An 18,757-nucleotide genomic window follows, 5' to 3' on the forward strand; every position below is an offset into this window, starting at 1 on the left:
GTACCAGTATCAAGCTTTCCCTGATTTCTACAATCAAAAGAACTTCCTCCCTTCTCAAGTGTTTCTAGAGCATTTTGTCTGAATCCGTCCATTTTCCCTCTTACATTCTACTTCCTTTTGCATACCTTTCATATCTCCTCCTTCTGGTAGTCAGTCCCTTCTCTCCAATCTGTGAGATTGTAAGCTACTTGAGGGAAGGACCTGTGACTTCATTTTTGTATTCATAACAGAGCTTCAGGGTGGATAAAAGGCTTCCTTGGAGAAAGGAAGATCAGGCATTGACCCCTGCTTCTGACACATACTATTTAGGTGACCATGGGCAAGTCATTTAGTACTCAATGTCCTAAACTGCTGTCAAAGACTGAGTTATAGATGAGTTGGTGATATGCGTCAATGGGAGGACTTTCTACATAGGAAACATCAGATGTTCCCTATGTCAAGAAAATCATAAGTCCAGGGCCTTACTCCAGCCAAATATCCCCAGCTACAAGTACAGGGAAATGCACATAATAAGCACTTAATAAATGTTTGTCCAGCTGACTTTATTTTTGTATCCCCTAGGTACCCAGTGCAAGGTCTTGCTCAGTAAACATTTGCAATTTAAACACTGCTGTTAAACATTGCTGAATAAAGGCCTGGCCATGGTGATTGGATTGTTTGAAGGTCAGACACCCCCCCCCCCCATACCCTACATCCATCACTATAAACCAATAAATTATTATGCCTGCCCCTCTCCTCAAGTCTTCTTCATCTTCTCCACTCCTAACCTAATCCATCCCTAAACAGAAGAGAACAGGTCTATATGAGAGCATGTAAAAGCACTGCACCTACAAAGAGCAAGCGTGGGAAGCTAAGAGACCCTCTACTCAAGCATAGGTGATTGGCATTCATCAGGGCCTTCCCAGTAAGGCTGGCAGGCTATGCTGCCTGACAAGGTAAAGGAGAGCCAAGAAACACAGGCATTTTTTTTCACACAGTAAATTCAATGACTCCTTATAGACCCTCAAAGTGTATGTGTGTGTGTTTGTGTATATGTTACTACCTATCTGACCATGGACAAGCTCTCTGAGCCTTGATTTTCTCCTTCTATAAAATGATGGGATTGGACTAAGTGGTTTCTAAGTTCTTCCTTCCATTTCTAAGTCTCTGACCCTGTAATCCTATCAGTTCATATTCTTTAGTAGCAGTGTGGCTTTGTAAAAAGAATACTGAATTTGGAGCCAAAAGTCCTGGGTTCAAATTCTAGATCTGATCATTTTTAGCTGTTTGATAAAGTCATTTTATTTTGCTAGGCTTCAGCTTCTGCCTCTATAAGGAAGGAGTAGTTAGAATGATTTCTAAGGTTCCTTCCAGATAAAAGTCCTTTCTGGATATTGCCCTCTGGATCCCATTCCTAGGGTCAACTGCTTGGAAGAGTTCTAAGTTTGAGGTCAAAAGACCTGGTTCTTTCACTTGTTGCCTTCATGACTTTGAGAAAACCACTATTCACCTTTTTGGGTCTGGGTTTCTTCATTTGTAAAAGGAAAGATTGGACAAAACCATTTCCAAAGTTCCTCCTAGCTCTAAATTGATAAGCCTGTGATTCTGTGACTGTTTAGGTACCTTTTGATTCTGAGATACACAGAATCTATGTTTGTGGCCCAGGGATATAGGGAAGACTATGTAGTAACCATCAGCTCAATCTTACAATATTATGGTCCAAACAAGGAAATTAATATCCTTCCTTGAAGAAGCTGACTCCATGAAGTCACAAAGCCCTCTCCTCCACTTTCTAAAGTGGAGAAAGTATCCTTGGCATCCTTATTCAATTCCTTCTAACTCCCTCTTTCAGGAAACTTCAAAGTGTTAGCCAAGTCCCCTCAGCTATCCTGAAGCCAATTTTTTCTTTCTTCATCATATCTACATTGTCTTCTTACCTAGCTTGGTAGAGTAGAAAGCCCTAAGTCTGTTTTTGCCACTATTTTGATTATGACCTTGTTGTAGTTACTTCAACTTGATTTAATTTACAACATTTACTAAGCACAAAGAAAATAAGCATTTATATGTCTGGCACCTACCTTGTGCCAGGCATTGTGCTAAGTAAGCATTTTATAAATATTATCTCATTTGATACTTAGAACTGGATAAACTAGGTGCTGATATTATCCTCATTTTATGGTTTAGGAAACTGAGGCAGACAGAGGTTAAGTGACTTGTCAGAATTGATAGAACTAAGAAACAGCTGAGGCCATATTTAATTTCAAGTCTTCCTGAATCTGGCCTACTATTCAATCACTAGATCACCTAATTGCCTCCATCATTATCATTATTATTATTATTAAGGGCTTACTATGTACTAGGTCCCATGATAATTTCTGGGGAGAGACAAGGGATTTACTCTCAAGGGATTTATCATCTAGTAGGCAGGAAAGAAAATAAAGATGATAATCATAAAAACACACTTTCAGTAGGCAGATACAATTGTTTAGTACCTTTTGTTGTTCAGTCATTTTCGATTGTGCCCTTAGTTTTATTATGAAAATAGTTTTGACTTCAAGGATTCCCTGAAAAGGTCTTGGGGACACCCAAAAGTCCCTGTATCACATTTTGAGACCTATGGGCAAGTTAAACTTAGGTATTACTTAGAGATCTGACTTATTTCAAAAAACAATGTCTCACTCATCACAAAGGTAAAACCAAGAGAAAATCCAACTTGTCTCCAACGACATTAAAAGCACTTAATGGGTTTACAAAACACTTTCTGTATGAGTCCACAGCTTCCCAGACATTGCTGAATCAGGAGAGGACTCAGGACATTCAGAGACCCCTAATACCTGAGGCCATGGACTTAGGTTATATGCCTTACAACTCTGGGTAGAAGGGAGTGAAAGAGTTACCATCCTTACTTTATAGAGCAGTAAACTATGGCATAGTGAGGTTATCTTATCAAAGAATCATTTGTAAGTGTAAGATTCAAACTGAGGTCTCCAAGTTTTATGTTTCTTCAGATGTATAGCACTGTGACAACCCTGTGACTGTCCTAAAAATCCTAGCAAACCACAATTGCTCACAAAAGTACAGACTCAAAGCTATGAATCTTTGCTCTTTGCTTTTAGAAATGATAGTACTTTGAACAGAATGGTAATATAAATTTCATTCAAAAAAGTCATGATCAACAATAACACCAAAGAAATTTTCTGACCATGTTTTAGAGTTGGAAGGGATTCTAGACATCAATGAATTCCACTCTCTTATTTTACAGAAAAAGAAATTGAGACTGAGAAAGGTTAGATCTGGTTTCTCCTAACCCAAGTAGACTGAAGGACTTTGCATGCACATAGAACAGAGGTCAGGGTGGGTGTTGGGGTGCTGCTGACCTGGGCTAATGGGGAGAGATTTTCATGGTGAAAGGTGACATCTTTCAGTGCCTCTGCCATCCCCAGAGCCAGATGTATTTCATCAGCAGGAATAGAAGCCAGGGTCCTCAACATGAGCTCTCTGATCTTGGGATGGAAGAAGGAAGTGAAAAATAGTTAATAAATTTGTGCTGGAAGGATAAAAATCTGATTAAGGTTTACTGTGTATAAAAGCTAATTAATACCAATTCATGTAAAACCATATGTTAGGCCTGATTTTGTGAAAGTTTGGGAACTGATAGCTTTTACCATATCAGAGATCCTCCACTGAACTCCAAGGCTGTCACAAATTTCTTACTTATAATTATATTCACTGTTTTCATTTAAAAACTCATATTCTGCTCTCTAAACATGGTGGTCTTTGTGTAGGAATGTAGAAATCAAAGATAATTATAAAATTGGCATCCAGAAAAATAGGAGATGCTCAGAGCCTTTTTTAATATGAGGAGTAGAATTGAGCCTAGAATTTTTCCAGCATCTCTTCAACACTAGAGGTAATATGATATAAAATAAAGACTACTGCCCTAAGGCCTGAGCTCTCTCCTTGGCTCTGCCTTCAGATGTGTGAATAAAAATCTTTGTCCCCTGTAGACCTCAATGTCCTTCCCTATAAAATGATCTGGTTGAACCAAATGAACTTTAAGTACTACCTCAGCTCTTTACTTTGCATTCTATCTTTCTAGAGTAGAGAGGGCTGGTTTGTTGTGAGGTACAGCTAAGAGTCCCCCATCCCCAGGTTGGCCAGTATAGGCCAGAATCCTGCCACCCACACAGTCTAGTCTCCTACTTCCCTAGGAGGGAGCTGGGCTATTGCCTTTAGTATCATAGAAATCACAAAATGTGGGGGTTGAGAACACTATCAGAGGCCAGAGGGACTTCAGAACATTGAATAATGGAAGTGGGGCAAGGAAGAGTAGGACTTTGAGGCAATTGAGTCTAGTCCTTTAAGTTTACAGATGAGAAAATTGACAATTAGAAAGGGAAAGAAATTTGATCAAGGTCATGTAGTGATCTGGGGTTAGAGTTAGACCTTGAACTTAGGCCTCCTGATTCCTAACATAGGTTTTTTTTTCATGACTTATCTAGCCAGTTGTTTCCCTGCTTGTCTTATGTGGGAGAATAGGGGCAAGGCCTAGAAGGGAACTCTTTTCTCTGAGCTCTGCTGGGGAACGCTGAACTCCTCCTGGCAGATCCAGTGGCAGGGTCCCTGCTCCCAGGATCTATAAGGGAATCCACAGCTTCCTAGGCCCTGCTGAGTCAGGATGGAATCATAGACATTCTGGGTCCTGAGAACATGAGCTTGATGTTGCAACTTACAACCTTGTGTAGAAGAGAGGATTCGAAGGGGAAAGAATTAAGCAAATAATCCCAGAGTTTAACTTAATGAAGGCAGCAAGATTCATTCAGTGGAAAGAGAATTGGTTTTGGAGGCAGAGGAATTACACCTTTGCTGCTTCCTATGGGTAGAATTATGGGCAAATCACTTCATCTCCCTAGGCAACATTTTCCTCCTTTACAAAATGATAGTGTAGAGGTGGCCTCTAAGGTCCCTTTCCTCTTCAAGTCTACAATGACTGATTGAAGGGACTAAAAGGAGGAGGAAAGGTCATGTGAAGGATCATAGGGACAAGAGATCTGGGTCTAAATCCTGCTACCTGTCACAAATTACACTATCTCAGTGGGCTTTACTGTTGTCGTCTGTAAAATGGGATAAAGGGAATAAATGAATGCATGGGAAAAAAGGATCTGTTAAATATCTATTGTATTGGACATTTCCTCATTTGATCCCAGTATGGTGGGGTATAGGGTGTGTTCAGGGAAGACTAGTATCATACTGGTATCAAAGGAGGAATTGGAGGGTTGACTAGATGATCTGTAAGGTCCCTTTCAGTTTTAAGACCAAAAACTTTACCAACAACTTCTTCAAGGCCATGATCAGACATCTCTAAAGCCTAATTTCTCCCTGCCATGTCAGAGACTTATTCACCCAAGGGGTGGACTTTCACCATAATACAAATGAGAAATCACATCAAGGACCACCTGTGCAGGGTGGGCTCTCAGAGATGGAGGGAAGCTTTCATCCCAGTCCCCCAGATTCAAGATGGAGGACACTGACTTAGACAACTGGATAAGTGCCACGCTGCTGTTCTTTCCTATTGGTGTGTTGTTTATCTTCTCTGACATTAGAGCAAGGAGTGTCCGGTTTTCCTTGATTATGTCTTCTTGTTCTACCTGAATAGGAGAAATCAGCAAGGGGGGGGAGACATTGAGAAAGTGGCCTGGCCTCCAGGACCAAATGGGTAGATGTCAGGGACATGAGCTATGAGCTCTCTTCTAGAAAAGAAGACCAGGTCATAACAAGTTTAGTATTTGTTTAGTGCTGAAAAACAAAGATGTGAAAAGCAGCAAAAAATTCAAAGGCCAAAGAAATTCCTTGTTAAGAAATGTCTTTGGAAAGAACATTTGCAGCAAATGTTAATATAACAATAAATATAGTATAAAAGGAGCTGACATTTCAGAATCTATAAGGAAGTGCCATATATACATATACACACATACTATCTATCTATCTATATATACACACACATACATGTATAAAAAAGGTTAATACATATGCCCCATTGGAGAAATGGTCATACAACAATATAGGGAAGATAGGAATACAAATTGTTTATAATCACATTTAAATTAGCCTCTCTGGGTTAATTTTTCTCATCCCATCATGTATCAGCTTGGGGTTTCATTTTCCTCATCTATAAAATGAGGTCAGTAGCTTCTTAGTTCTTTCCAGTTCTGAATCTATTATCCTATGTCCCAGTTCTCTAATAATCAGCAAACAAATGAAAATAATAACTCATACTTATATATTTCCTTAAGATTTGCAAAATAATTATATATCTATATCTATATCTATATATATATATAAAATATCAACTTACCCACTCAATAACCCTCTGAGGAAGGTGTAATTATTCAACCTCATTTAAAGAAAAGGAAACCAGGACAGTTAGGTGGTGCATTGGATTGAGCACCAGCCCTGAAGTCAGGAGGATCTGAGTTCAAATTTGGCCTCAGATACTTAACACTAGCTGCATGACTCTGGGCAAGTCACTTAATCCCAATTGCCTCAGCAAAAAAAAAAAAAAAAAAAAGGGAAACCAAGGCTGAGAAGTTAATGATTCTGCTTCCAAAGCCTTACCCACAATATCACACTGCCTCTTTCTATTCTAGTAGGATAGATGTATGTAAAAATGTATTTGGACAAATTACTTAATCTCTTTGGACCTCAGTTTCCTCATAAGTAAAATGATGAAATTAGATGTTAACCTAACATCTTCTTGCTTAGGAAGGAAGAAAGGAAAAAAGGAAGGGAGGGAGGGAGAGAGAATATTACCTACCTTGACTGCTACATGGGTATGTACTGTGTCTCCAGCCTTATTAGCAACAGAAATGAGAATCTTCAAAACAAAGTTATTTTCTTCCTTTCCAAGTGGCAGATAAAGTGATGGAAGTTCTGGCTCATGACCACAATAGAAGCATGAATCTAAAAATAGGAAGAGGAAGAATCAGGGGAAAGAATATTCTCAGAGTTCTTGAAAGATAATAAGCCCTATAAAAGACACACAATTGCTTATAGAAGCATAAATACCCATAACAAAGATTTTACAAATATTAAATTCAACAATAATGCCAGAAACTAAACTAAATTTAAACACAGTGGTTTTGTCATTGGTAACCTTTCCTGATGCAGTCATAATTTTCAGGATCTCCTACCATAGAGCAATTTTTTACCTAAATCTATTAAAACTAAGTGGTGCCAAAACGACTAATATGAAAATATTTTACATGATTGCACATATATAAATAATAGATGGCTTACCATTTCAAAGAGGGGATGGAAAGGAGAGAAGAATAGAATTTGGAACTCAAAACTTAAAAAAATACACAATGGATGTTAAAATTTGTTCTTATATATAATTGGGGGGAAATATTTTCTTAAAAAAACTAAGAGGTTCCCAGTTAAAAATTTTCTCAGGGGATCATTATATACTTCAACAACAATACTAGATGATGACCAGTTCTGATGGATCAGACCATCCTCAGCAACGAGATCAACCAAATCATTTCTAATGGAGCAGTAATGAACTGAACTAGCTATGCCCAGAAAAAGAACTCTGGGAGATGACTAAAAACCATTACATTGAATTCCCAATCCCTATATTTATGCACACATGCATTTTTGATTTCCTTCACAAGCTAATTGTACAATAATTCAGAGTCTGATTCTTTTTGTACAGCAAAATAATGTTTTGGTCATGTATACTTATTGTGTATCTAAGTTATATTTTAATATATTTAACATCTACTGGTCATCCTGCCATCTAGGGGAGGGGGTGGGGGGGGTAAGAGGTGAAAAATTGGAACAAGAGGTTTGGCAATTGTTAATGCTGTAAAGTTACCCATGCATATATCCTGTAAATAAAATGCTATTAAATAAAAAAAAGAAAAAAAAATTTCTCAGGGTCCATTTTGTATGAATGTATAACCACCATTTTGGAGTCAAACTGTCTGCCTTCTAGAGAGGTCGTCTTGGAAACCTGGAAAACCAGAAATGTGTCTGTAGATATTATTCAGAGTTCCCCAAGTTCCAGTGGCCTCGAAGGATTTTTGTGAAGAGACAGCAACCGTGAGATGACCCTAACAGATGGGAATCTCAATAATGATTAAGCTAAAGCTATAACTTTTTGGGGGGAGGGGGTTCTCCATTTTTCTTTTTTTCTTTAGCTTTTTATTTTCTCTCTCTCTATATATATATGTGTGTGTGTATATATATATATATATATATATATATATAGTATATATAGCAAGTAATCCAATATATGTTAAAGATGTACAGTTCTTCTATACAAATTTCCACAATTATCACTTGTCATCAATGAACTAGAGAGCAAGTGTCACAATGGACAGGATACTAAAGACCTGGATTCAAACATTTCAGACATTTACTAGCTCTGTGATCCTAGACAAGTTATTTACTTTTATTTACCTTAGTTTCTTCGGCTATAAAATGGAGATTATAATAGTGCTTATTTCTCAGAGTTGTTGTGAGGATCAAATATCATATTTATATAGTGCTTAGCACAGTGCCCAGCACATTGTAATTGCTTAATAAAGTTGCTTGTTTCTCTCCTTCCTTCCCCAGAATATAACTAGGTCCTTTGTATCAGCAAAGAACTTTGGATACAAGAATTAAATTATCAGGCAGCATTAGATCAATAATTAGTGGTTACACTTTCACGGGCTCCAAATTTCATCAAAATCCACAAATGCCAGCCAAAGTTATCATGAAATAGATAATCAAAGTAAAACAGAAACGGTCCTTGACCTAAGTCCCAATCTCATATTTGTTCCTGTTAATACACAGTTCCATGGGTAGATATTGTATTGGTGAATAGACATGTGGTTGGGAAGCTAAGATCCTTTCCTGTTTCTCTTCTGGCTCTCCATTTTCTTCATGCTAGTGGTGATAAGGGAGTCTGTCTTCTGGGAAATGGAAAGTGTCAGAAAAAGATGACAAGAGAGAGACCTTCTAACTTCACAGAATTAGAACTGGAAGGAAACTTAAATTTCATCTGTTATTCAATTGTGCCCAAGTCTTCATAACACCATTTTGGGTTTTCTTGGCAAAGATACTGGAGTGGTTTATCATTTTCTCCTCTAGTTCATTTTACAGATGAGGAAACCGAGGTAAACGGGGTGAAGGGATTTGCCCAGCATCACACAGCTAGTAAATAACTGAGGTCAGATTTGAATTTAGGAAGAGGAGTCCTCTTGATTCTAAGCCTAGTGCTTTATCTAACGCACCACTTAGCTGCCCATAAACTTCATCTAGTTCACCCTTTTCATTTGAATGCCCATTGAATGCCAAACAAAGAATCCAAGAGGCATTGCTCAATATCTCACAAGTAGGAAAAAAGGTAGAAGAAAACTGAGCTTCTGACTTAAATCCTATGATCATTCTACTCTCTCACACTGCCCCTCACTGGTGGAAGAATATCTTGCTAGTCTTCTTTACCTGATGAGCTGAAGGACAGGAGCCTAGACTACCATGGGGGACTTCTGACATTGCAAACTTCATCCCACATAGAGAGTTCTGTCTGTTCCTAAATCACACACTAGCCCCTGCAAAGACAGAGAGAATTCTGGCAGTTTCCATGGGACAGCCAACAAAAAAGGGAGGTCCTTAGATCTTACCTGGTTTAAGGCAGAAACAATAGATGAGTAAGCCAGGCTCTGCAGATGTGTTGCAGGAGATCTCAAAGCTTGTCAGAATAGTCCCCTGCTCTGGAATGACAGAACAAGCTGGAACCTCAGGAGGATGAAGAGTGCTGATGATGTAGGTCTGTTCTCCATAAGCCCACTCAGTCATTGCTGAAAATCAAAGAGAGGAGCCTGCTTTAAAACCATCTTCTTAGGAACATGAAAAAATTAAACTGTAAGCTCTAGAGTTAAGGAAAGAGTTTATGACCAAACAAGAGAAAGGATCACAGGAAGTAAAATGAATTGATTACATGAAAATTTAAAAGGATTTGCAAAAATAAAATCAATGTTGTCAAAAATGAGAAGGAAAGCAGAAAGTTGTGGAAAATTTTTCTTACAGATTCTCTGGTAAAATATCCTCCCTTCTTAAATATATGGGGATCTGAACCAAATTTATTTTAAAAAAGTATTTCCTAATTGATGAATGAATGGTCAAAAGATATAACCAGACAGTTTTCAGAAAAAAATTAAAGCTATCAATACTTATGTGAAAAAGTGCTCTAAATCATTAATAATTAGAGAAATGCAAATTAAAATTCTGAGGTATCACCTCTTATCTATCATCTTGGCTAACATGGCAGAAAAGATAAATGACAAATGCTGAAGGAAATATGGAAAAGTAGGTATACTAATGCACTGGTGGTAGAACTATGAACTGGTCCAACCCATTCTGGAAAGCAATTTGAAATTATGCTCAAAGGGTTATCAAATTGTGCATATCCTTTGATTTAGCAACAGCACTACTAGATCTGTATTTCAAGGAAATCAAAGAAAAGGGGAAAGGACTTTTATACAAAAATATTTATGACAGCTCTCTTTGTTGTGGCAAAGAACTGGAAATTGAGGAGATGCCCATCAATTGGGAAGTGACTGATCAAGTTGTGGCACATATTTGTTGATGGAATGCTACTGTGTTATTAAAAAAATGACTAAGGAGATGGGTTCAGAAAAATCTGGGAAGCCTATATAGAATGATGTGAGCAGAATCAAGAGATCATTGTACATAAAAACAGCAATAGTGTAACAATTAACTGTGAAAGATAGCTACTTTAATCAATATAATTATCTAAGACAATTCCAAAGGACTCACAAAGAAAAAAGTTAACATTTAGAAAGAACTGATTAATTCTCAGGGCAGACTAAAACATACTTTTTACACTTAAATTTTCTTGTCTTTTTTTTTAAACAATATGGCTAATAAATATATTTTGCATGAATTCATGTGTATAATTAATGTCATCAATGCTTGTCTTTTCAATGGGCAAGGAATGGAGCAAACTCAAAATTTGTAAAAATTAATGTTAAAATAAAGTTAATTATTTTAAAACCATCTTTTTGGGTCCCATTTCTATCATGCCACCCAAGCATCAATTTTTGTTTAAGGAAGCTTGATTTTCTTGATTCACCTATACATAGGAGTTTTGTGAGCCTTAAAGTGCAATAGAAATATAAACTGTTATTCTTGTGATTGTAATTGTTTTGCAAACCCAGAGTTTGCTTAAAGGGGAATGTACCTGCTATGATGTTTATACAAAAATTATTGAACCTAGAAGAGAAGAAAATGTTTCAGTCTATATGTGGAAGTGGACCAGAACTATGGTTTTGTGAGTAATATGCCATGATAGGCAAAGGATAGAAACCTCTAAGCCCTAGATGAGAGGATGGGAACTCCTAAAGAAGGCTTTTTGCTAATAGGGTGAAGGAGAGTTTTGTTCCTTGTGTGTAAAAGATGTGCTTTGGGGGGAAATGTGTATTTAGTAAAAGAAATCCTCTGTAAAGCAAATTTTCACCTCTTAATTTATATTAAAAAAAAAAAACATGTTGTAGTAAAAATGGTAACCAACTTGGAATCAGCAGAACTGATTGCAATCTACTAGTGGCAATCTACCTATGATACTTAGTAGCTATTAGATCTTAGGCAAGTGACTTAGGATAATAGGATTTAAAAGGAAAAAGGATTTTAAAGGTAGTGTAATCAAACTCCCTTATTTTATAGATGATAGATAAAGAGACCTAAATCATAGATTGACAAACCTAGAGGCAGAAGGAACTTTAAAGGCTATCCAATCCTGTTGGAATCCTTACAAAGTGTTAAGTCATTAGAATTGATAGAGACAATAATTATCTAATTTAGCTTGGTTCAGTATGAGTAATCTGATCCTACAAGGAGATTTTATAGGCCAGAACTTGAAACTAGGTACTAAGTGCAATTGAGGAGACAATGTTAAAATCTAGTTTAGCATTGATTTAATCCTACAACAAATAATAGTTTCCCAGTGATATAATGATTGGTGTGTACTCAGCGAACAGCATATAAGCAAGAAACTCTCAGGGCCAAAGAGCACTCTGGGAGATTGAGAAGCCACGAGTCGGAGTTGAGCTAGAGGCAGAAGCTGGAAGAGCTAAAAAACAAGCTGCAAGAGCTCTTGGAACCAAGAAGTGAGATAGGCCTTTAAGAAAACTAACCTGGCTATATTGAAGGAAATAATAAAAAATTTGAACTTTTAACACCTAGCTGCATTTGGAGTGATTATTACTCTGAATCGAAACTAAGCCTGCCTCCAGAAAACCTCCCCAAGAAACCTGCTCCCAGAGAGAACCATTATATTATAAAAAAGAAGAGAACACCACACAATCCAATCCTTTCATTTTACAGAGGAGGAAACAGATCCCGTAATTGTATGATTTATCCAAAGTCACACAGGTAGTAAGAGATAGAATCAAGATGTGAACATAGGTTCCTGACTTCAAAATCTAATGATCTTGATATTCAGCTTAACTCTGTAATTGTTCTCTGAGTTTTAACTGCTCTGAGACTCCGTTTCCTCACATTACCAATCTTAAAAGATTCTTAAAAGGAAAGTACTTCAAAAGTCTTAATCTTATATAAACGTGTATGTGTCTGTGTACATATGCATACATATATAAAACAATGTAACTATAGATATATCTCTCTATATAAAATATTTATATTTACTTCCCATGAGAGGCATTGTGGCAACCTGGATAAAGAACTGGTCAGGACAACCAGCATTCAGTCTTGCCTCTGCCCACATGTATTACCTGTATGGCCCTGTAGAGGGCTGAAACTCCAAAAAGATGTGTTTGAATCAGACAACAGAGGCTAATTAATTAAGGATAATTACCTGTTCCATGTGAGATAATGGTTCTATATACATATATTTAAATGAGATGGTGATATGATGGCTCTCCTCACCATTGGTGCTTGCTGAATGTGTGGTAGTGAAGTAATCGAAGGCAAGGATTGGAGGGCAGGGAGAGAGAAGCCAGAGTCACTTGGCAGCAGGACAAGGAGGAGAGAGGCTGGAGGAGACTCTGGACTCCAGAATCCAGGATACATCTTTGTCAAGCTGCATGATAGCTTGCCTATCTCCTTCACTTCTCCCCCTAAAGACTAAGAACTTCTATGTATCTTGACTCTGGCTGATCCTGAGACCCTCTAAGGAGCTAGCCTGCACTTTACATGGCCCCAAGGCAAGTATTCAACTTTACAGGGCTCCCAGACAATTCTCTGAGACAATAAATTGCTGATCAGATGTGAGTCACTTTGATGAAGGTCACTGAGATTTCCCTAAATCAATGAAATACAGGTCCAGTTATATCTACCTACCTGTGACTTTAATTCGAATTGCACCAGTGGCTGAGGCCCTGAATTCAGACAGGAAGTAACTGCTCAACAGCAAGATGGAGGTGTTTCTTTGCAGCAACTTTAAGGAACTTGGCCTAAATCCACTGAGACCACAGACAGCAGGAAGGAGGTTCACCTGAAACATTTATAGACCTGAGCCCTGTGTGGTATACTAGGCTTATGAATAACAAAGATCCAGGTCCCTATAAGGCCCCTATGAATCAATTCCAGCCAAGAGATAAGCTCTGTATGTCACAGAACCCCAATGCCTGACACTGGCCTTCAAAACCCCAACCAGCTGCTTGGACATCACAGGTGGCTTTCTACCACCCATCCAGAAAACTATCCAGGGGCACACCCGCTTTGTCCATCCCACATTGAGGAGACCTTGGAACACTTGTATACTAAGAACAGGTTTAAGACCTGTCTTTTGTAGCTCAACAATTTCATTAAGCACACCTAAGACAGCCTGGCCTTGTAATTTGGGTGGGGACTAGGCAAAATGGCATAAATTTCACCTGTGGTCCTTTACCCTAAAATCATTTTCTCAGAGATCACATTCCTGACATCCTCCAGTGCTCTAGGGCCTAGAATTAGGCTCCAGTGGCTTCCACAAACTATGGAAGCCAGAACCTTCTAGCATTATCCCAGAGGCTTAAACTCCAGAGGAGAAATTACCCATGAATCTTAATGCAAGAAGTGGTCATAGCACTAGTGCTCCATGATTACTGATTTTAATGTACTTAAGAAACTGGCTCACCTTTTCCTGGAAGGAGGTATCTAAATACCAACTATATATCACAGACTCTTGATCATCACAAGTGACTCTCAACATGACTTCTTCACTCACATTCACTGGTTTGCAGTTCTTTTCACAACTGGAAAAAGTGAGAAAGCATAAAAATACAAAATAGGAGAATTAGAAGGAGAATTCACTAACTAAGCCATTCACTAGGGAGTCCCCATTCTATCAAAAGCAGTCCATTCTGCTTTGGGAAAGCTCTAATTATTAGAAAGAAAGTTTTTTTTTCCTGACATCTTTTAAATTTTCACTCAGTATTTCTATTTCTGCCTTGTTGTTGGGTCACACAGAAGAACTTTCATAAGCATTGGGATGGTGACATCAAAAGAGTAATGTCCTTGTAATCAGGGGACCAAAGTTCATATCTTAGCAGATGAAGCCTAGGCAAGCCACTTAAACTCTGTTTACCTCAGCTTCCTCACCTACAAAATGAGGATAATAATAGAACCCACCTGCCAGAGTTGTTTATTGTGAGAAATAAATGACACAATATGTGTAAAGTGCTTCATATACCTTAAAGCATTATATAAATGTGAGATTATTATTACTTATTAATTTATCTTTGCTCCATATGACAGATTTGAAGACAGCTTTCATATCCCCTAAAATTGCATGAATTTTTCTGATTGAAAAGTTAGGAAAGACTGAATAAAGGCCTTCAGCCTATCATAGTAAATTTAACAACTTTTACTATTGTCTTTCAACCTTTTAACATGGTTCTAACATGACACTGTTTCTCATCAACTTGCCTTTATGCCTGCTGTTTTCCCAGGCTGAGAATCTACTCCCTTTTCACCTTAGGTTTCTTAGACTCCCTAGTTTTCTTCTTTTAATACACACCTCAAATGACATTTTCTACATGAGGTCTTTCCCGATTCCCATAGCTACTACTGCCTCCCCCTCCCTGTCAATAAGTAACTGATATTTATTTTGTACATACAAACATTTTGATATCTCCAGATAGAACAGATGCCCCTTCATAGCCAGAATTGTTTTAACTTGTCTTTGTATTCCAATTGTTTACCAGATATCTAGCCCATATTAGGTGCTCAGATGCCTGCTGACTGATTTTCTCCTCACCTTCCCTATATCTCCTTAGAGTGGGGTTAAGATTCCTCTATCTCCTTTCTCTAAAATTTAGGTAGTGACAGAGCACAGAACCTCCCAATAATCTAAATGAGATAATAAATAAGGCACTTAGCACAGCGCCTGGCACATAGTAGGTGCTTACTCCCAGGAGATATATGTGAAATGATTAATTTGTTCGTCCATTTACAAATATATCCCGGCCAGGGCCCTGTACATACATCAGGAGGAAGAGAAGATGATATGTGTCCCTCGCCCTCAAGGAATTGATTCACAAATAGCAGACCTGATCTGAGGATGTAGCTTCTGTTCTCCTGTCACATACAGGCACTGCTCATCCTGCCACTGTTCTCCCTGTGTGCCATGCACCAGGATGCGGAGGGTGATGGCTGAGTTGGGAGGAGGAAGGCAGGCAGGCTCTATCAGCATCTCCCTTTGGCCAGTGACGAGCAGCTGCTGCTGGACACACTCCTTCCACTGAGGCCAGCAGCGCCCTGCCAGGACAAGGAGGACTCTCTGAGAAGGAGAAAGCTGGACATTCTCTGGTCATCAATTTTGATTGGGGGGAGGAAGCAAATTGCGTTGTTCCCTAAGCCCTTCTAGAGTGTCTCTAGAATCAACCCATGTTCAATTCTAGCAATCCTCAGTCACACATAAAGGCCTGTTCTCTCATTCTCTTTTCTAATTCTTCAGAAGTAGACCTAGGATTCATTTCCAACAAGAGTTACAATAAGAAGTTTTCTGGACCTCTAACTACTTTTAAACCGGCCAGAAAATTCTACCCAGGACAGCAGATTTCCCAAACACCAAGGGTAATCAAAGTATCAGAGTCAATTCACTTCAGTGAAACAGTCGGGGCACAAGGAAGGGCAGCCAAGGGTGGTAGAAAAAGCTCCAGGCTGGGAATCAGGAAACTGGGGTTTGAAAGCCACTCCGTCACATCTACCTATTGGGCGTGAATTTCCTCCTCTATAAAGAGATGATGTTGACCTAGTTCTAAAAATCTTCCCAGCTCTACCATTAAATGTTTTAGGGTCTCTATCAGCTCTGGTGGCAGCTAGGTAATATAGTGAATGGGGTATGGGACCTGAAGTCTGGAAATCTCAGCTTCCTAAGTTAAATCTGGCCTCAGACACTTACTAGCTGTGTGACCCTGGGCAAGTCACTTAGCCCCATTTGCTTCAGTTTCCTCATCTGCAAAATGACCTGGAGAAGGAACTGGCAACTACTCCAAACTCATTGCCAAGAAAACTCTAAATGGGGTTATGAAGAGGCTGATGTGATTGAAAAACAACTGAACAACCAACTCTGATATTCTGTGTTCCAAGAACTCTCTGAGTTCTAACTCTCTGTGAATCTAGGTAGGAGGACAGTTACTGGGAAAAGGCTAAGGTTGAAGTACCAAATAAAAATAAAAGTAGGCATCATTTGGGGCTGTTAATTAAAGTGTAAATACTTTAAGAGACCACAAGGTGGCACACTGGATAGAGTGCTGGGTTTGGAGCAAGATAAATTTATTTTCCTAATTTCAAATCTAGTTTCAGACACTTTTAGTAGCTGTAAAGTTTTACATAAGTTACTTAACCCTTTTTGCCTCAGTTTCCTAATCTGCAAAACGATCTGGAGAAGGAAATGGCAAACCACTCCAGTACTCCTGCCAAGAAAACCCCAAATGAGGTCACAAAGAGCTGGACACAATTGAAAAATGACTGAACAACAACAAAATAACTTGTGGACTGGGCTATTTCTGATTTTTGTCTTTGTATACCCAACTTCTAGGCATTTAATAAATATTTGTTAAATTGAATCAACTGACACAGGTTACTGGCTAGAATCTAGAACATTGCAAGAGATCTTGCAAAAAGATGTAGTCTAGCTGGAGGAGGCAGCTGGGTGGCTAAATGGATAGAATGTTGGCCCTGGAATCAGGAGGAGTCGAGTTCTAATGTGATTTCAAACACTTTCTGATTGCTTTAATCTACTGGAGAAGGAAATGGCAGACCACTCCAACTTCTTTGTCTAGAAAACTCAGTCCCAGAGACTTAAACTCTAGAGAAGAAATTACCCATAAAGCTTCATGTAAGAGGTGGTCATAGCACTAGTGCCCCATGATTAGTGTTTTTAATGTACTTAAGAAACTGGACAGTGTGGTCCACAGAGTCACCAAGAGTTAGACAAGACTGAACATCAACAGCTATTCAGAGGAAACTGCAGAGGCCATTAAGCAGAAATTGTTATGTGAACGAAAAGGCAATCAGTGATACGACAGCTTTGGAGAAGGAAGTGCACAAAACAAAGAAAGACTCTTTCATGCACAGATGGGACCTGGTCCAGATGGGAAGAGGCTTGAGCTCTGAGGGAAGCCAGTGAGAATCAAGCTACACTCCTTGAATGAACCTCCCTAAGGCCAGAACCAATTTTGTGGGAGCAGATGGGGTCGTTCCTCAGGACACTAAAATGTAGAGGGTGCCAATAGTAGTTACACTCCTTCAGCAGTGTTGAAACAATTGAGCTTAGCTCCTAGTGAGCAAGAATAATTAGTAAAAATAATAATATACCAGATGGCAGGCTTTCTCCCTGAGTGGTTACACACCAGGAGAGCTCCTGTCTAGCTCATTTTGTTATCCCTCCTCTCTGGTAGCAGTCTCCCAAGCAGTGACCTTGGTGTGTTCCTGGTCTCTGTCTCTTCCTCATATAGTGGTGTCCCAAGATAGTCCACTGCTGCCCCACTGAATTTGTGTTTAAAAGTTGATTACATGGCATAATTTATGCCGCTTGTCCTAGGTGCCAAGGTTGTAGCAATGGTTCTGCACCTACCACATGACCACACAAAGTTCAGACTCTTGTTGTAATCTGGCCAGCCCAGAGTCACCGTGGTGAAAGGGTCCACATAACGACTTGGCTTAATATACAGTTGGCTTTTCTCTTTGTCCTTCTAGGGAAGAAAGGAAGAATATTACCATTGGTAGTCATAGTCCATACAAGAGGCATTATGGTATTAGAAGAGGGTCAGGAAGGCCTGGGATTCAAGTACTAACTATACATGTGTAGGCTGGGTGATCCTGGGTGAGCCATTTAACCTCTGAGTACCCCGGGCTACTCTTGAAGATTAGAAGTCACAGAGTACGTACTGATCTACCTTAGTAGAGAGCATTTCCTCATTAAAATGTCCCTACATCAATAAAATCACAGGAGAATAAGCATATATACACAAAGTCAGATTATCCTTGTCTGAGAAAGAAACTACTTGTTCTGGTAGCATGATCTGGTCTCTCAATCTGAACAACAACAACAAAAGGAATAAGTTCACCATGGTTTTCATGCACACTTAGCAAAAAAAATCTGAGAGGAGGACCAAGATCAAGTTTCCTTGGAACTTGCTTAAAATATTCCTGCTCACCCTGGAATATTCCTCTGCAAATCTCTTTTCCATTAGTTAATTTCTCCTGGAGCCTCCATTTTGTAAAGAAGACAGAGTTCCTTTTCCACCTTCCAGTTCTTTTC

General features: G+C 38.8%; 1 protein-coding gene across 1 annotated transcript in view; it reads right to left on the minus strand.

The window, feature by feature from the left end:
- Nucleotides 1–18,757, minus strand: part of PKD1L2 (polycystin 1 like 2) — a 143,639-nt gene that overhangs the window by 106,660 nt on the left and 18,222 nt on the right. The window contains exons 8-15 of the mRNA XM_031949261.1: nucleotides 18,071–18,188; nucleotides 15,540–15,747; nucleotides 14,126–14,243; nucleotides 13,348–13,501; nucleotides 9,651–9,827; nucleotides 6,794–6,939; nucleotides 5,433–5,627; nucleotides 3,357–3,482 (exon numbers count right to left, since the gene is read on the minus strand). Coding sequence (XP_031805121.1) covers nucleotides 3,357–3,482; nucleotides 5,433–5,627; nucleotides 6,794–6,939; nucleotides 9,651–9,827; nucleotides 13,348–13,501; nucleotides 14,126–14,243; nucleotides 15,540–15,747; nucleotides 18,071–18,188 — 1,242 coding nt within the window. The remainder of the gene's footprint in view (nucleotides 1–3,356; nucleotides 3,483–5,432; nucleotides 5,628–6,793; nucleotides 6,940–9,650; nucleotides 9,828–13,347; nucleotides 13,502–14,125; nucleotides 14,244–15,539; nucleotides 15,748–18,070; nucleotides 18,189–18,757) is intronic.

The sequence above is a fragment of the Sarcophilus harrisii genome, chromosome 2 (genome assembly GCF_902635505.1).
Source record: "Sarcophilus harrisii chromosome 2, mSarHar1.11, whole genome shotgun sequence".
In the NCBI taxonomy this organism is placed as follows: domain Eukaryota; kingdom Metazoa; phylum Chordata; class Mammalia; order Dasyuromorphia; family Dasyuridae; genus Sarcophilus; species Sarcophilus harrisii.